The 24,095-nt window shown below is 35.0% G+C and overlaps 1 protein-coding gene across 1 annotated transcript; it reads right to left on the reverse strand.

Annotated features, from left to right (window-relative positions):
• Positions 1 to 1,371: 1,371 nt before the first annotated feature.
• On the reverse strand, positions 1,372 to 9,107 carry LOC126660634 (aminodeoxychorismate synthase, chloroplastic). Its single transcript, XM_050354207.2, has 13 exons — positions 8,513 to 9,107; positions 8,273 to 8,404; positions 7,745 to 7,812; positions 7,507 to 7,571; positions 7,003 to 7,069; positions 6,286 to 6,492; positions 6,074 to 6,200; positions 5,403 to 5,704; positions 4,564 to 4,643; positions 4,291 to 4,393; positions 3,562 to 3,644; positions 2,402 to 3,019; positions 1,372 to 2,115 (listed from the first exon to the last, which is right to left on the reverse strand). Exons 1-13 carry the CDS (start codon positions 8,826 to 8,828, stop codon positions 1,635 to 1,637), a joined length of 2,649 nt encoding a protein of 882 aa, XP_050210164.1. The 5' UTR covers positions 8,829 to 9,107; the 3' UTR covers positions 1,372 to 1,634.
• Between the last annotated feature and the right edge of the window lie 14,988 nt (positions 9,108 to 24,095).

The raw sequence follows: 24,095 nt of genomic DNA on the forward strand, positions 1-24,095 counted from the left end.
TCAAATCATAAGAAGAAAATATATGTATGGAAAGACTTTAATGCAATTTATTTTTGAGGAAATTACACCATTTACCAAAAAAAATGAAAATAATTACAAAACTACATCTTGACCTTTTTCATTTACAAAAATCTTATTAATATTTATAAAACTACAAAAAAATAATAAAAAATATCAAACATACGGTGTATACTGTGGGTATAATGTCAGTATACTAATAAACTAACATTATATCAACATTATATCAATATTATAACAAAATTATACCAACATTATACATATTGAGATTTTATTAATATTAAATAAAAATTTACCAAAATTACATCAAATCATATACTAAAAATTAAATTAATAATATACCAAAATTATACCAACAGTATACCAAGAATGTACACATCAAAATATACTAAAATTTTACTATTACATCAACATTACACCACATCGCATACTAAATATTAACCTAACAATATACTAAATTTATACCAACAATATACAAATTATCTAGTTCATTACCAACTATAGTGAAAAATACATATAAAAAATATACATGTTATCAACTAGAAAATATATATAAAAATTTATAATCGATATACCGAAAATATACTGAAATTATACCAATAATAAACCAAATAGTATTTTTAAATTATCTGATTTATAGTTTTAATATTCTAATATTATACCATAATTATACCGACATTATACAAATCGTACTTTTGTAATTAATTTTCATTTTTTGGTACTTTTGTAATTAATTTTAAATCAGTCATATTTTTGTAAATAAAAAAAGTTTACAGGTACTTTTGTAAATATTTTTAAAATTTTAGATACTTTTGTCATCGTCCCTTTATTTTTTGTTTATTCACTTTTTCTCATGATATATGAAATTGCACACAAATTTTTCAATTTAGTCATAAATTTCATTTCACCAACCTTGACACACAAGTTGCAAGTACATCATTAATCAACTTCCTATCTCTTCTAGCTTACTTATATGGCATAATGCATTTCCTTGTCCCTACACTTATCCTATTTTAAACATCGAACCCATTCACTTCTATTTGTCAAGATTAAATTCCTCCAACACAACAATTATTAATAGTGTCTATTCAGACCAAAAATATTAAATTAAAGTCAACCAAAAGAAAGATGCAAATACAAAATTTTAATAAAGTTAAAGTTAAAAACAAATGATATCTCAGTCGCACCGCAATTCATTTTCAAAAACGGAAAGACCTAATATTTATAAAATTAAAAACATAAAAACGATTGACAAATAAAAAATAGAGATTCGATAATGCATGGACAAGTGCAGGGAGCCAAATAATATTGCGTTTTGTATCTATTTATATTGAACGAGTAGATGGAACAATCTTTCAGAAAGAAAACAGAGCTTTGTGTATACATGTTTATATTGAGAATCAATTCAAAATCTGATCAATGGCAATGCCAAAGTTTGGAACACAAAAAAAAACAAACAGTAAATTATTTGCTCTCTGACAAAATTAATCTGTATGCTCAAGAATTTAATTTTCTAAGAAAAATCAAAATATATTACTATACTTCTTGACTCAAGGATTAGGTGTACTATGGTGTGTAAAGATTTACTCTTACTATTCTATAATGTTGATCTGATCCTATTGAAATTCTACAATCGCCTTGGCTGGTGCACGTGTTTTTAGTAACATTTCGTCGTACTCATCTTCAGGATTTGATAAAGCAACAATGGCTCCTCCTGCTCCTATGGATGCTTCACCTTCATGCATTACTATCGTTCTTATCACAATATTCAGATCAAATGTTTGATTATACGAGAAAAAACCGATGGAACCTGAGTAGATGCCACGCGAACAGCTTTCAAGAGAATCAAGAAGTTCCATAGATCTTAACTTTGGAGCGCCCGTCATTGAGCCACCGGGAAATGCAGCTTGGACACAGTCAACAGCTGTTAAATTTGGCCTCTTCTGCCCTCGAATTGTGCTCACCATAGTATGCACAGTTGCGTATGATTCCACATCCATAAGATGTGGCACATTAACAGAACCAGGTTCGCACACACGACCTAGATCATTCCTCAAAAGATCAACAATCATCAGATTTTCAGCTTGATCCTTTTCACTGTTCAGAGAGACAGAGAGAGCACATCAGTTCATTGTAGGATTCTCGCCCTCGGACTTAAAATACACTTCGTAGTTCAAATTCTATCCCCATCTCTTCTCGTAAAGAATAGTAGAGAACACAAGACAAAGTTTTCCAAGTTGTTACATACAATGGTTTTAGCAAATATTGACTACTTTTAATGTTGGAACATGTTACAAATCAAATGCAACTCGCCCATCATCTATTAGGCTTTCTGCAGCTTAATCATAAATAAAAAGAAAGAGACAAATGAGATTCATATTACCTGTACTGCAACTTCAACTTAAGTTGTTCATCTTCTTCCAGTGTTGAACCACGAGCTATAGTACCCTTGATGGGCTTCGCTTCCAAAACTCCATTCCTGTCGAGTCGTAGGAACCTCTCAGGCGAAGAACAGCAGATGCGCAGGTTTTCATTTGAAAAATTCAGCCACGCAGCATATGGTGCTGGATTTTTCTCTCTAAGGTGAAGGTAAAGTCCAAGAGAATCAACATCCCCAACTCTTTTTCTCATCTGAGTAGTAAGACACAACTCATAGCTTTCTCCATCTTTGATGTATTCTAGACACTTGTGCACATCGTTAATATACTGTGCCCTAGACTTCTCCGCAACAAAGCCAGCATCACATGCGGAAAATGATGCTGGTTGTGAAGTCTGATGAACTACTTTTCTTTCAGCAGGCACTTCCAAATGAAGAAGTTTCCGTTCAACATCATCCAACCACTGACTATTGGTTGCACTTCCTTCTTGTACAGACAGTATATAAACATCGTCATAACGATGATCAATGACTATAAAATTATCGGCAAAGAAAAAGCATGCATCTGGAGTTGTGGATTTGTGGTAGTTTGATGACATGCCGCATTCAACTTTGAGATTATACCTGAATGGAGATAAAGATAATACAAATTAAGATTGTGTGAAGCGAAAATCAACAACACATAAGACGGCATTTAATTGAGGTCGGACAAAATTGGAAAATTTATTTCTTTGAGTTCTGAGTAAGAAATTAACACAATTATTTCTCTGTCATTCGAAAATTTATACTAGCCTATTTTAGTTATGTATAATAGTGTAGAGATCAGTATGTTCGAAGTGTTTCTTAGGCAGTCATTATAGTTGGACCACCTCAAGCATAGAAACTAGCAAGTTCAAATATAAATCCATACATTTCAAATTTCCACTAAAAGCATCTCTTAACAATAAGGATCATATGAACAACTCATCTCTTAACATTAAGCATCATTTAGCTGTCACAATTACCAATGTAATTCTATAAGACAAACTACGTTGCTACATTAGACAAAAAGAAAATCAATCCATGCATTATAGGACCAATTACAATGTGAGCCTTATGTTGTAGACAAAAAGGAATTCGTGAATTAATCAAACAAGATTGGAGACGTACATAGGAAAAAAACTTACCCGATGTAACCAATATATCCACCATAAAAGTCAAATGGCAATCCTTCAAAATCCTTTTCATCATATTGAAATGACAAGAGTTCCTAGAGACATATAGCAATGCATTATTTAATGAAATATATCTTGTTCCTGAAATAAATATACTCGGAACATAAATTTTGATTATCGAAACTCTACGAATTAAAACCCCAAAAATATAGATAAAAAATTGTAATGAAACATAGGTAGTTCAATCGTCCCACAGATGGGAAAGCTCCACCGATGAGCACAAAACACAACAAAGCAATAATTCATGAGCTTTTTATTGGCATTAGAACTTACGCAGACAGAGAGGACAACTAGAAGAAAAGAAAAATCGTGTCTGAGTCATACTTCTTGGGGGAGCAGAGTATTATGGCAAGCAGTTAGATCACCATTTAAAAGATTACTAAGGAACCAGGAAACATAAACTGGATTACAATCAGATAGCTAAATGTACACTTGAGTCAAAGATAAACCACTCACTCACAGCTACCACCTAGTGCATAATAGATATAATTAATCCTCTAATTCTACAGAATATGAAGAAAAAAAACATATTTCTTTGAACATAAATATATCTTGCTTGCAGAGTATAATTTTGTGGATGAAATGATGTTATTTTTCCTCATGTAGTCTGTAGATACTAATTCACAAAAAATAAGAACAACATAGAATGTGCAATGTCCACAAGAACTATGCAACAATTACCTGGTTAAGAAAATCAAAAAACCCTTCTTCCAAATACATGCTTCTACTAGAGCCTCGAGAATCTTCAATTGATATGTACCCTCCATCATTAAGAGCCATATTACTGAAAATGGATGTACCAATCATCAGATTGCAAATTGAAATGAGCTATTTAACAAAAGCATCAGATTGCAGCCACAATTGAGGTAGGATATAAAAACGTTTAGAAAAGATAGAAGAGACTAATTTTTCTGGAAAATAAAGTTGACAGAATATTTTGTTTTTAGAAAAAACCTTTGATATGACAATCTAAATGTCATTTGCTTCCAAAGTGATCCACCTATGCCCCCCATAAACGAGAAGCGTGCCCTATCCTGAGCAAAAACAAAAAAGTTAAGTAGAAGAAGTCAAAATTTAACAATTCATAATAATGATGAAGCAGCTGGTGATAGCAATATATATGAGAACACTAAAGCTAAACTGTAACATCAAACATATGTGACTTCTATTCTCCTCGACTTCTCTATCCATTTCAAAACCGCATGATATTAATCATCTACTTTTAATCTAATAATACATGCTTTATACCACACCTTATTCCATATATACTTTTTCCTACAGTTTGGATTGGGGTTCTTATTTCAGTTCTATTTATAGATTTTCTAAGGTCTTCCAGTTAAACATCAGAGAACAGACAAATTTCATTTTCTCTGGATTTTGCTAAAGTTACTTCCATATCTATCAATCTATTTAATGTGTTTGCACGCATGCATTTACACATTTGGGTACCCATATCCACGCAAGTTTCAGTACAGTCTAAGGGCCAAATGAAAGATAGGACTACAACTCCACCAAGTATGACTCTATAAGCAATTGTTCCTACCGTGCTGAAGTCATGGTGTCTGATTAAAGTACTCGAGCAGTTAATAGAAGCCGCAAAAAAAAAGTGAACTATCCACTCAAATTCTAGTCCTCCCATCATTTATGTTTACCCACATTAACATAAAAATGGATACCAACAAAGAATCGTTTAGGGTCGTAAGATGCATGTATAATTTACGTACATCAAAATTTTAGAAGTATGATAAGGTTTGCAATTTTTAGTGATAGATGACTAGCAGTAAAAGAAACACCTTTTCTATTGAGGAACTGTCCAACCAAAAGGTATTTTCAGCATTATTATCCCCAAACAGTTTGCAAAATATATTTTTTGCGCCACCAACTTGCGCAGCCAACTTGTTGAACTTTCTCCATTTCAGCTTTAAATGCCTTACACCAACGCATCTCGACATCCTGAAATAATTCCTCTCATCTATGCTGTCTAGAAATTGATTTCTTGAAGTTTCTTGAAATGATAGAACATCATCATTGCATTCCAATACCCGACTTCTATTTACTTCAAACAGTTGATTAGCACCAGGCGCCTGCATGCATGCTAAAAAACTTTTATCATAAAAGGTAGCTAGTCATAACACATTTTGGGGAATGACATAGTAATTGTAAATAGTTTGGAAAGGAAGGCTCAGGATATCAAATGGTAACAAGTTTATCAATCGATCTGCAGGATCTAGATGGTCATACGTTTCTAAAGTTATCAGTAAATTATTCGTCACGATTATGACAGTTGCCGGATAATAAGATAATCATAATATTTCATCCAAAAAAAACATCAGAGTCAATATGTTACTCATGCACGGACATGCAGATAGAGTGAGAGCAGGAGAGGCATGTTTAAATTAGTCAAAAACAGAATCAAAAGGAAAAGATGCAATTGCATAAGCATGTGCATGTAGCTTCCGTTTACCAGCATAAATGGCATTTCTCTCGTTGACAAATGTTGATCTCAGTCTCTGCCAATAATTCTGTGTCAACTCTCTAAAATTTTCAAATATCTGCCTCCCATGACAGGTAGCAATACTCTCTGGATGAAACTGAAGAGAAGGAAATTAAAAAAATGCAACTAACAGAAATTGTTAAGAGGTAACTTAACTACAGAGGAATGGTAGTGTTAAAAACCTGTAAACCATAGTGAGGCCTTGTAGAATGCTTAATGCCCATGAGAATTTTTTTCATTTGCACTTCTTCAGAGAGGCTATAAGACCAAGTATCAGAACTCTGAGACTCGAGGAAAGAATGTATGCCAGCAGAAGTAGTCCATGCAATTGGTACAAGATCCTCTGGAAGGGATTCTGCATCTATAACAAGTGAATGATATCGAACCACCTGCAATATTCAAATCGTAAACAAATGCGACAAAACCAGCTCAACAATTTTAAGAGAGAAGCTCTACCATACTAATGAACATTTCAGAATTTGAAAAAACATGACAGCAGCAAAATTATCTAACACGCCTCTATGTGACAAAATAAATCTTGTAATGTAGATTCACCAAATTTCAAAGTTCATTCTATATAACAATCCAAGTTTCTTCATTATGTGAAGTATTCTTCTGATATACTTTTACAAGAAGAGAACCCAGGGTACTCTTAAATTCAGTTTTATAACTTTTTCATGGTCATAATTTTTAACTTTTTTCTAAACATTTCCTCGAAAGAAATTGACCTATTTTAAGAGATGGATCTGTTCAGGCAAAAAAAAAAAAATACCTCAAGAATGCAACTACATGCAAATCAAAATGCACCCTTACGACTATTTTAAGACTTCCCATGGAAAGAAAAACACCATACGATGAATCAAAATATGACACCATTCTCTTTTAAATGACAGACTGACCTTGAATCCAGATTTTGGGCCAGAAGGTATCTTATTGAAAAGTTTGCACCCATTATGCTCAACTTCGCTGGAAGACAAGAAACAATGTTAAAGAAAAAAAATGCATTTAAAACCACAGCGAAATGTCAATAAAAATAACTAAAAATGACAAAGGCAAAATGAATTGTCAGTATACTGTTTTTCCCGCGCACTATGTTGCACGCGAACTTGTCGAATTTTACAATTCGGTGTTTCGTTACTGTTTCTGAAAACACTTTTCAAACTCTGAAGCGTTATATTTATGATCTATTCTTGTAAAAGATATTGTTTCACATTTTACCATTTTCATTTCTGTGCAACATCGCCCATGCACGATTAAAACTAAACAAGACAACACCATTCAAAAGATAAACTCACTTCATAATATCAAACCACAAACACATCCAAAAAATACGTTTACAAATATAACCAAATGATCAGGTAGACACCAGAATGAAAAAACTTCTTAAAAATAAATTCACAAACCTCATGCGTCCATGAACTGGTTCAGATGCATGGACAATTTGAGCACCATGAACATAACCCAAAGCCTGCCGTATAAGAATTCATTTTCAACAATTGCAGATAATTGTTATTTCAATTTGAGATCAAAGAAATGAAATGACAAGAATTCAATTTTTTTTTGTCGGAACAAGAAGTCAATTTACTCTGACTGAAACAGAAGTGTAACTGTCTAAGTAACAGAAGATCAGAATTATAATACCTGGTATCCAAGACAAACACCCAAAATAGGAATATCCCTGCACTCAAGCAGCAACCGAAGACATATTCCTGTAAGATTCAGATGGAATCTAAACTGGAGTCATAAGCTTCACCCAAATAAAACTAAACTACAATACAACCCTTAGGGCCTTCTATAATAAAACAATCATCATTATGCACCTTCACATATAACACTACAGCGAAACCACTAATATTCAATTAACATAGCATTTTGAGGCCTTACAAGCTCTGAACTATGGAAGTCAAAAGACTCAAAACATTTAAGCATCTAATGATGTTATATATTCCATAAACTCCATATTTATAACCTACAGACTAGGTAGCACGGACACGAACACAGGCAACGGGGCACTTGGACACAATATAAATAGAAGTTTCATGTCCGAAACGTCAAGTGCCCAACACGTCTCTTAAACAGGACACCTTAGATTGAATGAAGTGTCCATGCTACCTAGATATCAATAAATGAACTGCATGCAACAATCAACAAATGAATTATGAATTGTACCTATATCAGCAGCACAAGTTGGAGAACCAGGACCAGGTGAAATAACAATATTATCAAATGCTTTTTCTTCATACAAATAATAACAAACTTGCTCCCATGTCCACTCATCATTCTTCACCACCACAGGAGGCACTGATACATACAATATAATACATAAAGGAACAAACTTCAACACAATAGAACACATAAAAACCAAATTCAATACAATATAAAACACAAAGAAATAAACTTTTTGATTACCTCCATTAACAACAGACAATTCTTGATAAATATTATAAGTATAACTATCATAATTATCAACCAACAACGTTCTCACAAATCCCAACTTCCTGGGAGCCTCTTCAAATCTTTTCTCCCCCATGAAAGAACCCTCTAAATGTCCAGGCATTAAATGGCTGCAAACCGCCATCTTTTTTTTACTACTACCATCCCAAGAATCTTGAACAACAAATGATTTGGTTAATAACATATCAGAGCAAGAATCATGACTACACTTCAGACCCAGAAATGAAAGATTTGAAAGATCCAAAGATGAAGAACATAGAGCAAAATTCATCCTTTTTTTGGTATATTTTGAGTGCAAGAAAATGAAAGAATTGGGCTAATAAAGAGATCTTAGAACATGTGAAGGACAAAAAGAGTGGAAATTTTTTGAGGGTTCGGTTCAATTCCACCAGCAACTGGGAGGGAAATGGATTGGTTTGGTGGGTGGTAATGGTGGGGACGACTCAATGAAGAGATTAGATTCTGTTTTGAACCGTCTAAAGTGATGTCAATGGAGGACAGAATCCAAGTGCTCACTCCTTTTGAAAACTCTTTTTCATATTTTATTTTGGCTGCTTTCGTTTGAAGGTTGTTTCCTTTTTTTATTTCCCGAGGAGAGTTTTATGGATAGAAATGGAGGTATTAAACTCAAGCAACGTAAATAAAAACAAATATTAAACTCAAACAACATAAATAACATTAATTGGTGACATAGTGAACAAATAATTCATATACCGCTAGGAGTATTAATTTTAATTAGATTATACTTTCTAATAATTCAGTAATAATAAAATTATTTTTCATCTAAAGAGTTCTAATACAATTAGAATTCTAAACATGTTCCAATAGAAGCAAAGAACGGCCGCTAAACCCAAAACAAATACCCCACACCACTCACTCATTGAAGAGCCATCTCAGCCAACAAGAATAATTAGAGAACTAGAGAAAAAAGACCTCGTGAAGAGGGTCAGGTGACGACATCAAAGTGATATAAGCGAAACCAACAAACAACACTAGTAACCGTACAACATCTAAGTATGGAGGAGGAAGTAGAAACTGAAGAAGAGACATTGGTAATCAGGGTAGAGGTAGAAGGTAGGTAAGTAGGAAGAATATCTATGGATCCAGGAGATGCAGCGAACATGATAACATGGGAGGTGTACCAAAGGGCCGGAGGAAGTATCATACAGATGAAGTTAAATCCAATGGAGATTAGAGGAATGGTAGGAGTGGAAACATGTTCGATGGGTAACGTCACCATCCGGCTCCAACTAAAGAACGCCAAGGGAGAGGAGAAAACAATCACGAGTCTATTTTATGTGGTCGATAGAAAACTACCATATAACATGATACTTTGACATCCATTCCTATATGAGTCAAGAGCGGTGATCGACATACGAAATAAAAGGATAACGTTCCCAACAACAAAAGACACGTTAGTGATAGATAGAGACCTGAGAGAAGAAAGGCTTTGCCACAAGGCTGCCATGGCTAAACTACTAACGGTGAAATAAATACTCAACCTAACTTGTGAAGATGTCACGATCCAAATTATTGAGCCGAGACCGGCGCTAGAGAATGGGAGTGGTAGCCCGAAACCCGTAGCAAACCTAGAATCACTATAAACTTTTTGCGATCAAATAAATAGCAATCATGCAAAACGTTTTAATAAAGGCTTTTAAAACAATTCGATTACAAACATCTATTCACATTCTGAAAACTATACATAAAAACTAGGGTCTTACAATACGATGCCACATCGAGCATTGCCTTGTTTCGCACATCAAAACAAACGGTTTAAAGCGCAGTTAAACTATACTAGTTGCAAAATATCATAGTACAGACGATACATAAAACCGTTTGACCATATAGACAACTAGGACTAGACTACTGCAGCGCTATCGATATAAATCTTCTTTGTACATACTTCTAGACACAGACTTCTGAAGCAAGGCTATAAGTCTATCACGTTAACAGACTATTTACCTGAAAATTGTTAAAAAAAACGGGGTCAGTCAAAACTGAGTTAGTTCATAGTTTACAAGTGAGTACTCTATAAAATAAAACAATGCTATAATTCATTCATTTATATGCATCGGCATATAACTTCTGATTGAAACCCTAATCCTCGATTCATTGAATCTTCTTTGCGATTAAAACGATTAACTTAATCCTGATGGTAGGTTACGTGATAGTTCAACCAAGTCAACCAATACCATATGGTATAGTCCCGGGATAGTTCAACCAAGGTGACTCGTACCATCGCTCAAATCCAACAATCGATATGAGTCTCGGGATAGTTCAAACATGGTGACTCCTTAGATATAGGTTGCAGGATAGTTCCACCGAGTTGACCGTGTATCGTCTTCACAGTAAACGAAGAAACATATATTTTGAACTTAACTAGTGATCACGTAGATCCTATTGCCGCCTAATAGTAAAACATGTTTCATCGGATCTATGCTGGTTTCAAGATAATGATGTGTGCATTTCATACAGAGTATTTTTGATAATAAATCATGTTATGCATTTCATTTAAATCACTTGAAAGCAATGCATTTTCAATACATCAAATGTAAACACATATAAACTCACTCCTTGCTATTCCAAAACTTTGATCACACGACCCTCGTCAAGTCTCACGAGCTCCTTGTCCGGTAGTTGGTTGCCTCGCCGGATCTAGAAAATAAACAAATGTAACTCGAGTAAGAATCTAACTTTATAGACATTCTAGACTCTAGATATAAACGTACTCACAACTGGTCGTATTCTAATCGTATCTAACTCGATCCATTCTATCTAATTCGTTGATATCATGATATCACCTCGATACAACTTCAGGTTACAAATAACCTTAATTCCAAATGTCATTTGAATGATCTATCAAATAACTAGACTTATAGTTATGTTTCAAACTTAACTTTGTCAAACACTTTCTTGTCTTGTAAACCATCATTAAAAATAGCCTAATCTTAGATTAAAACTTTTGAGTCTATTCTTTACAATCTCGTCAATCTAATCCTTGCTAATTTGACTTAGAATCAGTATGCATCCAAGCCAAAAACTCGTCGAAAACGTGCCCCCCGGAAACGATCAGGGACTGCTCGAACAGTCCCATAAGGATTGGCGAACATGGCTGGGCTGCTCGCCTAGCAGGCTTCATGTCTGCTCGCCGAGCAGAGCACACATCTGCTCGTCGAGCAGATGTGTTCTGCTTGTCAAGCAGACCATGATTCTGCTTGCGGAACATAATCCTTCTGTTCGCCGAGCAGACCTTTGCTCTTGGTGAGCAGAATCCATTTTGCTCACTAAGGCAGAGCGAAACCTGTCAGAGTCCATCCCGACGTGCTTGGGAAACTAAAACGCACAACCGCAATTCAAAACTCCCAAAACAATCAATCAAATCCTTAAAACAAAACGAATACGCGAAATCAAAACGGTTTCATCGAAACCCTAATCATTCTAACCAAAAACCCATAAAATACACTCAATTGATCCATAAAATGATGGCTCATCTTGATTCCTTGATGAATTATAAATGTCTAGCAACAAAAATCGTCAAATTCGGACGAGAAACAAAAACCGTACGTTGAATCGAAAATGATCGTAAGGAAGGAAATGAAAATGAATTTTACTTAAGGGTTTTGGTCCCTGATTAACAAATGAATATGAATGGGTTTTATTACATTGGTTGGCTAAAGTACCACTAGGCTCAAGCAGCTCAATCTCGTACTTCAACTCAATTCTCTAATTAACGTCTGCGTCCAATTTTAAAACAGTTTCAGAATAACACGAAACTTTGCCGATAAATTTTTAAACATATTTTACGGACGACATCATAAAATTATTAGCTCGGGACCTACTTTTATTTTATATTAATTTTCTTAGATTTTCCTTAGTCGTGCTAATACCCACTCTAACGAATAATAATTTTCCAACCAAATTATTATTTTGCAATAAACCTTATAAACTTATTCCGATAACAATTCTTAACTCGATTCTTATTTCCGACCTACTTGACCTAAATTTCATAATTTAGGACATGTGTCACGATCTAATACCTTAACAATTTATGGGTTATTACAGAAGAGCTAGTCTCCAAACCAGTTAGGGAGACAGAGATATGGGAAGTTACCTCGCGTAAGCGGGTAAACTTGGGACGAACATCCCGAAGGAACTAAAAAAGTCCATTAAGGGAGTACTTATGAAACACAATACATCATTCGCAGTTAAAGCATCAGAGATAAGAGGAGTTGTCCCGGGGGTCGCCTGCCGTGAGTTGAATGTAGATCCAGCGGCGAGGACCGTTAAAAAAAAAGGAAGCACTTGGAGGAACGATAGAAAGCAATCGACGAGGAAGTTGATAAACTGCAAGTCGCAAGATTTATTCAAGGAAGCCAGATACCTAAAATGGTTGGCCAATATAGTGTTAGTCACGAAAGCCAACAGAAAAATTTGTATGTTTGTAGATTTCACGTATCTCAATAAGACCTGCCGTAAAGACTGTTTCCCAATACCTAACACCGATCAACTAGTATACGCAATTGCATGCTACAAACTCTACATCCTAGTAAACATGGCGCAAAGATACAATCAAATCCACATAAAGGAAGAAGACCAAGCCAAAAAAAGCTTCATAACAGACGAAGGTACATTCTGTTATACAAATGGTGTCATTTGGATTAAAAAATGCAGGAGCCACATACCATAGATTGATGAAATTCATGTTCAAAAAACAAATTGGAAGACAATGAAAGTGTATGTGAATGACGTAATAGTGAAAATCCAAAAGGAAGAAGATCGCCTGATGGTAGTATGGACGGACAAACCGCTAAGACAAATGCTCTAACTCTAACAACCCGAGCTGTCTGGAAGACTAGTGAAATGGTCCATACATCTGGGAGAACACGACATCCAATATGAACCAAGACAGACGATGAAGGCGCATGCCTGACAGACTTTGTTGAAGAGCTTACCAATTATTTAAAAATAGGAACAAAACTAGATGCCCAATGAGAGCTATTCATAGATGGGGCAAAAAACGAGAAAGGAGTAGGAGGGGGAGTCGTCCTAAAAGGACCACACAAAATACAAATCGAATATGCGATCAATTTAAATGTCACAGCAACAAACAACGTTGCATAACATGAAGCACTCCTTATCGAATTGGCACTAGCGGTGGAAGTAAGAACATACGATCTAAACTCTACTGTGACTCCAAACTAGTGGTGGGACAAATAGAAGGAACCTTTACCACAAAATAAGAAAATCTAGCCAAATACCACAAGCGGGAAATAATTATTTAATGAGAATTAATATTGATAATAGATCCCTTCGAGAAACTGTAGGTTTTATTTGACTACAATATTGGTTCTTTTCCGACAAATTATCTTGGCATTCCACGATCAAACCATTGTACCACATCTGACAATTGGGATTTTGTTATTCAAAGATTTAAATCGAACCCTTTGGCGAGGTTCGCTCTTATCTCCAATGGAAAAATTAATTCTTATAAAATATGTACTTCATAGCATGCCAAATATTACATGTCTATTTTCCATATGCCTCATTCTATTCAAGCTCAACTTGAGAGCTATATGTAATGATTTTTTTTTGGAAGGGTAATATCAGTATTAGGGCTTTTTGTAAGATTTCATAGAAGACTATTTGCCAAGATTTTGACATGGGAGGTTTGGGACTTTATAGTCTTAACATTCAGAATCAAAGTTTATAGTTTAAATGGATTTGAGAATTAAGGTCTCAAAACACAAACTCTTTTTGGCATAGAGTAACGACAGCTTCTTGTTATATTATTAATTGGGATTCCATGCGTGGTCTGGAATTTTCAAAGTTCTCATATGTGTGGAAAGAAATTATAAAAGCTTGTTATTCATATGATAATTGTGAGGATATTTTCATGAATAATATTAGTTTTAAAGTAAAGAATGGAAAAACAATTTCGTTTTGGAACGATAAGTAGAATTTCAACGGTATTGCGGCTATTCACTTTCCGAGACTTTTCAGACTTTCAAACCAGAAAAATACAGTAGTTTATGACATTATCAGCTCAAATTGGCGTTGGAGAAGAAGGATTCGGCTGTTTGAAAAACTAGAGCTGCAATTGTTGCAGTCTTGGCTTGTAAAGATTGCTATGTCAGAAGGAAATCAGACGAAATCATCTGGGGCTCTAAAAATGGTACGTATACATCGAGCTTTGACACTTTACCTCTGATATCTTATCCAGACCGATTAATATGGCATCATCATGCGTCAGGGGTATATTCCGTCAAATCGGGCTATCAGTATATTTATCAACAAAATCATTCTACTGTGGTATCTCATCCTTTGGGTTTATTGACAGCAGAATGGAAGTTTATTTGGCATATCAATATCTCTCCTAAAATTTGTGTTTTTCTCTAGAGGTGCTTTCATAACGCTCTAACTTTTGGAGAATTGATATTACAACGATTCCAAGTTTCTTCTTGATGTCCTTATTGTCAGTAACTAGAAACCCTTATGTATATGTTGTTTATATGTGGCTTTCCACAACATGTCTGGTTCCTATCTTCACTCTCATACCAAGTTTTGGCATCTCCACTGGTTTCTTTTTTGCAGCTGTGGTTATCAGTTTGTCAGGAACTTGATCAGTTACACCTTTTTGAGGAATGCTTAACCTCCTTCTATTTTCTTCTTTGGTATATTTGGAAATTGAGGAATTCAATGCTATTCCGACATCAGTTGATTTTAGAACAAGAAACAGTCATATTGGCTTATTTCGTCTCTTCTGAATTTCTCTTAGCACGACCTCCTTCCCAAGTATCTGTACTTCCATCTATCTCTTCTGGTGATACTCTTCCTCCAATAGGTACTATTAAGATTAATATAGATGCAACTACTGATAAAGTGCGTAAATTTGGAACGATTGATGCAGTTGCTCGTGATCATACAGGTGGGATTGTTGATTAATTTATGGCTGGGGTCACCCCTCTTCTTTCTTTCGCGAGTTCCAGCCATTCTCCTTCGATTCTCCCTCGAGCTCCATCAGACATTTTCAGTCCATTTGGGATCCGAATATATTGAAATTTCTGGCGTTGAGAGACTCCATGAATTGGGCTAGATCTAAATGTTTTTGAAGGTGATGCTCTTCAAGTAATTCAGTCAGTTAATTCACACGATGTTCAAATATCAACTCCTTGGGGTATTTGCAAGGATATTTAGCATCTTTAACGATCCTATGATGATATAACTTTTTGCTATATTTCTAGAATTTATAATAACATGGCTCATGATTTAGCTAAACACTTTTAAACTCTCAATGTATTCACATTAACGTTGTTGTAACATCCTTTTCTAAATATATACCTTCTTTTGACAAAACAAAGTATATAAATAATAGGCAGTTCAAATTATTATTTATAGTTTTAAATATTTGAATTGACTCGCCTATTCAGAAAAATTGTATATAAAATTTTCATTTGCCTCTTTATATATAATTTGAATTGTGATAACTTCTTCTTTATTTGTTAGAAGAATTAAATAGAATGAAATTAAAGTTTTTTTATTGGATTGTGTTTACAATTTTATTCTATAAATTTTGTCTTTTTTATTCTAATTTTTTTAGTGATTATATAGTTAAAAACCATAAAACCAAAAAATTAAACTGTCTTAAATGGTTAATCGTTTTAAATTTTAGATTTAGATTTTTTTTTGATAATTTGGGAAGGGGGAAGCGCTTGTGGGAGGAATCGAACCCACAACCTAGCAGTTTGCTACTTAGCGCTTATACCGTTTGAGTTATAGCTCATTACTTAGATTTAGGTTTTTAATTTTAAAAATTATACTATTATGGGCCGGTTTAAAAAAAATCTTCATAAACCGATTAATTGATCCATGCCCACCCTAATAAACATCACTCTACTTGTAACTTTTATTTAGTAGTAGTTTATATGTTAGATCATATCTCTGTTCTTAATTTCACATTCTTTGGTTTAATGCAAAATTTTGTTGCATTGAATTAATAGCAGTAGTAGGTAGGAGTCTGCAATATTCGGTTGAAATTGAATTAACCGACCGGATTAAATCAAAATTTTAATTCTATTCGGTTTTTGGTTAATTTGGTTCGGATTTGGTTTTTGTTTTAAAAAATTTGGTTAATTCAATTTGGTTCGATTTTGGATATGGAATTCCTGAATTAATCGAACCAACCAAAATAACTGAATTATATGTATTTATAATGTTATTTTTGTAATTTTTTAAAAACATTAATGTAATTTTATAATTTTATTAGGATTTTGTTATTAAATGTTCTTGAAATTTTACATTAATTATAAATTAGTCTTAAAATTAATTTTTAATTTTTAATTTTTATTTTTTAATAATTAATTTTAATAAAATTTGCTTATTTCGGTTAACCAAAACAATCGACTGAACCGAATTATTTCAATTTCCACTTAATCATGTTTTGGTTATAGAAATTTCTAATATTTTGAGTATGGTTAATTCGGTTTCGGTTTAATTCAATAACCGAACCAACCGAGTACACCCCTAGCCCTGATAGTATAATCATAAATTTAAGTTGAGTTTTTGAACTAATGTATGTTTCATCAAATCAAAATGGAAAATGCTATAAACCCTCCATTTTGTACTAACTTCTTTAACCTACCTTACGTAACAATAATTAATTTGTCCAATTCTCCTCTAAAAATGTATATCTCAAAAAACAATTTTAAATACATTTACTATTTGATTGCCACGTCACATGGATTAAGTAAAGTAGGTTAAAAAGGAGGGTTATATAGTATTACTCAATCGAAATAATCTGTAATACCCCAAAATAATTAATTATCTAATTGGACCACGTGTCCAGTTTTGAGTCGCAGAAGTGGCAATATTGGAAAGATTTCCGATAAATAAGTTTTAGTAGGTCGGTTTTAGAAAAGATTATTATGGAGAAAATTTATATTATATTTCAATTCTAAAGTTAGAATTGGAATTAAATGGAAAAATGACGAGAAAAGTCTAAAATTGGGCACAGGGACCAAAGTGGTAATTTAGCCACTTTGTGTCAAAAATGGAAATATTGGATTTTGACGGGAAAGTGTTAATATCGAGCTTCGTATTATTTATCAGGGATAAATAATACGTATAAGTCGTGATAAAAGAGTTTAACGATTTAGCTATGGACTAAATCGTACGATTGAAAAGTTTAAAGGATAAATGATAAGAAACAAAAAGAACAAGGACCAAAGTGAACCTTTAACCAAGAAATATAAGAAACCCAAATTCAAAGAAAGAAGATCAGAGAAGGATCGAGAGAAAACAGAAGCCATCGCCGATTTCCGTCGTTTCGCCGCCGTTTCTCCGTTCGACGTCCGATTCAAGCGATTCAAGCGGCGATTTCTTCAGAACCGAAAGCCCTATCATCTCTGGCCCTCAAATTAAGGTAAGAGGTCGGGTTTTGGGATGAAAATGATGGTTTTGTAGGCTGTTTTTATGAGATTGTGGTTTTGGGTTGAATTTGACGTTTTTGAAGTTATTATGGCGTTTACGAAGAAACCGAGATATGGGTATTGACTAGGGAAGCGTTTAGCACGTCGGGGTTGTGGCGAAACCCCGGAAAACTTGATTTCCGGGGCTGTGCACGTGGTGCACGACCGTGCACCACGGGTGCACGAACGTGCACTAAAAGTGCACGAACGTGCACTAAAAGTGCACGAACGTGCACCTAGCAAGGTGCACGAACGTGCACCTGAAGTGCACGAACGTGCACTCTTCAGGGTGCACGAACGTGCACTGGAAGTGCACGAACGTGTACCCCTGAGGTGCACGAACGTGCACTTGGTTGCACGATCGTGCACCCACCGAAGGGCACGCCCGTGCATTCCGACTTGCCCCACGTGTATGCAAACGGTATTTAACTTAGGTATTCGACGTTTTGAGTAATTTGACTCTAAAGGACGGGTTTCGGACTTTGAGAATTATTGATCTCAAGATTAGCTCGACGTTTTAAATGAATTATAATAATGGAAAACGTCAAGAACGTTAAGCGATTCTCAATTTTGAGAAATAGTATTCGCTAAGTCGTTTATACGACTAGAGATATTGAATACGTAAATAAGTGTAAAACAAAACTAAATCCTAAAACTTAAAAGTATTATACGTATAAGAATATGAGAATCACGTCTAACTATTAATGATTTATCAGACGTGTCAGCGAGTAGTGGAGTCAGTAGAGGCGGACTAGCGAGAGCGTACTATCAAATCGATCATATCATTTCTTGGATTGCGGTCACTGTGAGTTGTACTTTTACTTTCATGTATTATATATATTAAAATTATTTTATGAAAATTATATATATTGTTTTCACGCATCGCATTATATACAAATGATTGGATGTTATATGTTTATTTAATTTCTATATGCGAGAACTAGTATGCGATCCGAAGAAACTAGCTACCTATTGGGTGTCAATAGGCTGTGTGATCACCAGTATCGAGTCAGTCTAGTATGTTTGCATTGAGAAATGACTTGACACAGCTGGGAGCTGTTGATGAATATGAAATTTACGATTGGGTTATGATTTAGATACGCAGAGTGAACTCGGCTACGGTGTAGCCTGGAAGTCCCCGTATCTAGTGGCTGGGCCACCAGCGAGTTGGACTCGCAATTGATATTTACGATTGGGTTGAATGATATATGATTATTCGAGAGATGTGTCGCATGCTAGGATATTAGTTTCACACGGATCAAATACATGTTTATATCTTTTATATTAATATTTTCTCGACATGCGATGCTATGTTTTTATATTAATACTGTTAGTAAATGTCAACTCACTCAGTATTTCCCCAAATACTGACCCCTCACCTTTGATGTCTTTCAGGTGCTTAGCTTGTGGACTTAGCTAGAGGCCAATTTTGGAGTGCAGAAGTCATCTGTATATGTTAGTTTATGACTTCTGTTAATGCTGCAGTAGTGGTCCTGTGTCAACAGAATAGTAGCCTAGTCAGCAGTTCATTTTGATTGTATATATCAACTGCTGTATTTGTTTATATGCTTCTTGATAGGCTACGTGTTTTGTATATGATCCACGGCCCCAGATGCCGGTGTGATGTTTTGAGACACTAACTGATGTATATAGTACCGTGAGGCCAGTTCGTACAGGGTACGGTAACTAGAGCCCGCGAGGTTAACGGAACAGTTAGTGTAAATGTTTATATGTGTTATATATTTGCTTCTGTTGTGTTACGCTGTTTGTTTATATTATTTGCGAAAAATAAATTGTGATTTTAGGCTTGCTACGGGTTCCGGAGCAACCACTCCCGTTCCCTAGCGCCGGTTGCGGCTCAATATTTTGGGTCGTGACAATGTTGGTATCAGAGCAGTTTGGTCCAGTTACCACTGCAAGATTGTTTCAATGTTTGTTTGAGAGCAGTTGGTCCAGTTACCACTGCTAGAGTTGTTTGATTGCTTATTTGACTGGGAGTATTTGTCAGTAAGTATACCTAGGAACTACTGCAGCAAGAGTCAGACCGTGGTTGTCTGTAATTGTGTTATGTGTGCATTAGTAAGCGAATAGTATCTGTTTATACGGACGACTAAGGCAATTAAGTATGTATTGCTTGTGCTAAGATATAGAAGGTGGTTACATGTTTGCAAATTATGAGCAATTGAGAGGGTTAAGTATTTGCTACTCGCGCTGCGATTGTTAAGTGATTATCTGCTTGCGAATTACGTGCAGTTGGATTAAATGCTAAATGTTTACAGCATTATATAAGCTGATTTTGGAATTGCGTGTGAAATGGGCTCAGATGGTCGCTTACGTTCGAAATTGTTTCTTCTCAGCATGTCTGGGCAAAACGGAGCTCAGTCGCATGCTGATGAAGAAAGGGAGGAAGCGCCTCCTATATTTCAAAACGGGTTTCATAATGAAGTGGGCGAACCATCTGGGGTCCATCAGAATGGATTCCACGCAAATCATGGAGCATCGCCAGAAATATATCAAAATGGTTTTATGTCTGTGTCGGAGATAGGTAGTTCTTCCAGAAACAGAGTTAGAGAACATTCGCCGGAGATTGAATACAGCGAAGAAGAGGAAGGGGAACCGGAGGAAGATCCGGAAGAGGATCTTGAAGAAGATCCTGAGGAAGACCCTGAGGAGGATCCAGAAGAAGAATTAGAAGAAGAAGCAGAAGAGGAAAATCCTCAGGAAGAAGAGTTTGAAGAAGAAGAAGAGTTAGATGAATTAGATGTCGAGGAATACAGAGGTGACTATTTCTGGTCAAGTGTGCGGAGATACCGCAATTTGAGGGAAGATGCGGACATAGCTAACGGTCAGGCGCAGATAGCCCTAAATCAGGTTAGAAGGCAGATGCGTTCTTTTTCTAGAGGGATGTTAACTGTAGGAGCGTATTCTACTGACTTTCTGCGGATGGCAGAGGGAGTTCCTAATCTGAACGAAGACAATAGGACCATTAATCGTAGATATGTCAGGGGTTTAGGACCTCAGTTTGATGAGCTGTATGAGCACGTGGACGAACATTTCAGCACGCTTACTACGATGGCCCGTAGGATTGAAACAGAGCATGAATGGTCGGGTGATCCGATACGACCTTATTACTTTAGACGTGAGTACCACCCGGATTACGTCAGTACGTCCTCCAGAACTACAACCAACCCCTATTTCGTACAAAGAGGTGGACGAAACTCGGGTAGAACAGTTAGGGGCCGACATACAGGCATAGTTATTAGGGAACCTAACGTTCCGCGTCAGGCACCTCCAGGTATTAGTAATTTATATGCTTTGAGTAATTGTGTTTATGTGTTTGCATTATTGCGTTTATATAATTGCTGCATTGCATAGTAGAATGTCAGTAATAGGTTTTGCCTTTAGGATAATACCTCGGAAAGCGAGAACCTATAGGAAGCGTTATAGTTAAACACGCGTCTAATAAAAGAACATATAAACATAACACACAAAAACAATAATACAATAAACATCACAACATAATTATCGCAAACGTAATTCCTATATTACGTTTTGGAATTTGAAGAAAGAAATAGATTGTGTACCGGGAGTCGATGTGAAACATCGGTATCTGCGTCTGTATATAACGTAGAATAGAATGTTGCAGAAGTGGATATGATGATTACAGCAATAGAAAATTTTGAATTTAATTGAGTTATCGGAGATATGGAGAGAGAAGGAATGTAACAGAAGAACAGTCTGTAAATTTGACAGCAATATAAAAATTTGAATTATACCCAATAAGTATAAAGAAAGCCGTTAATAGTCGCAGAGCGTATAATCCAGAATAAGACTTACGATTTTATGAAGATTTTGAAAGTTTTTATGATTTTTCAAGGTACGATTGTGCTCAGGCATCGCATGTGACATTGCATAACCACGATAGAAATGCATAAAAGAATGATTTTCAAAATTTTAGATCATGCATCATATCTTCGTAATAGAAAAAGAAACTGCGATTTTGAGCAACTCCTTGGTGATGAGAGATATCATCACTCTGAGCAACAATTGTACTAACGATTTTAAAGGATTTATGAAAAGTGGTTTAGAAAGAGCTGCGCAGCCAAAAGAAGTTTTAAAATCGTATTGTTTAGTAAGTAAACTCGGATGTAAAGCCCTGCGACAAATAATCAAAGATTCTTAACAGATAAGAATAAAAATTGTGAAAGAAACTCCAATAAAAGAATATAGCCATGTTAATAACCATTGCCCTAAGGTTAATAGAACTAAAGAAGAATGTGAATAAGAAATTACCGCCGGAAATGCGCAGATAAGCTGCAATGCACTGGCAATACTTAAGGATACAATATTTATCCTTACGATTGAACAAAGGATAATATGACAGGGAGTCGTGCAAGGCGAAAGAAACGTAATATATACATAAGGATGATGTATGATTACTCTTATGATTGAGATAAACGAAGTAGCGATTGTAAGTTGTAATTGAAGAGGAGAAATTAAAAGTATGAAGGGCAAAAGAGATGGTAATATGAATGATGAATATCAAGTGATATTTAAAGGAAATATAACGTTATCAATATCAGTGTTTAAGGATACAGAAATAGAAAGAGAAAGGATACGAAATGACGAAACATACGATTTTACAAGATATGAAAGTTTAAATTAGATAGATCAAGAGAGAGATAGTAGTTCTATATGACTGATATTAAGTAAAGTTACTAATATCAGCATTAAGAATTATAAAATCACGTTAACAGAAAGGAGAAAGGCACACGTATAGACGTACGTGTCAGTAATTATAAGAATGGTGGATGATATGAAGAAAAATGTAAAGGTAAAATGCAAATACCTCAAAAATTTAGTAAGGTGATTGGAAAGTAAAAGTTCTAGAAATACGTCGAAAGGATTGTCAGAATAGAGCAGCAGCAATAGAACGGCTATAAACAAAGGAAAGACGTAACAAATATAACAAGTAAAAGACAAGACAAGAGTTGATACTAGTTCAAAGAGACCAAGATATTTGAAGACGATTAAAATCAAGATTTAAGTGCTAAGAAAGCATAAAGTGTATAGGACGACAGTGAGTTGAAATTATTCCTAGACTTTAGGAATTGTAAAGTAAATGGAGTATAAATATTAGAAACAATCGGAAAACCCTTCAAAAGAAGACAAGAGATAGAATAAGAAAAAAGTTAAATGAGGGTTAGCTAACGAGAAGGATTCTCGAAATAGTCAGACTTAAAAGAAACATGCGAGATTCTTATGAGGTTATTACAAATAAAGAATCGTGTTATAAAGGAGAGACATTTTTGACTGACAAGTCAATTAATGACTCGAAGGGATCTTTAAGGACTAATCAGAGAAAGTCAAGAAGATAAAAATATGGATAGTATCGATCAACGAAGACGATCGTATAAGCTATACGGTTAAAGTCAACACAAAGAAAAGTACATTTAGCGATGGAGAATGTACGAAAGATCACGACCAATAGAACAACATAAAATTTACAATAACTTAAGCAAAGCAAAGAAAAGTTGAAAGAAGCAAAGGAAGTATCAATCTCAACTACGTTGAGAAGTAGTAAGGATTAAAAGCCATAGGTTGTGCTTATAAGAGAAAATACTCATAGAAGTATGAATGAAGTAAGTACGTCATTAAAGAGGTAGCCGATACGTCATGATTATTCACGTATAAAAGAGACAAATAGCGACTCGATGATGATTAAGAATGAAACAATAGACTTGAAGGATACCGAGCGGGGATTAATCGACGTTAATAAGGACAAAAGAGAGATCGCAACCAGTAATACAAGACGTCAGGACTATAATATCGGTGATACGCCTTGAGCCACACTATTTTAGAAAGATGATGAATAGAACAATGGTAACAGTAAGAAGATTCTCAGCTATGCTACAACAAGGGACTACTATAAGCAAGATAGATAATCGATTAATGATAAATATGAAATCACAGCTATACGTAAAGAGCTAAGAGCTAAGTAAAAGAAAAAGACATGACTGACGCGTAGTAATGAATGTCAAGAAAGGTATAAGAATAACTGTAACGTCCCA

The sequence above is a fragment of the Mercurialis annua genome, linkage group LG8 (assembly GCF_937616625.2).
Source record: "Mercurialis annua linkage group LG8, ddMerAnnu1.2, whole genome shotgun sequence".
Lineage (NCBI taxonomy): Eukaryota > Viridiplantae > Streptophyta > Magnoliopsida > Malpighiales > Euphorbiaceae > Mercurialis > Mercurialis annua.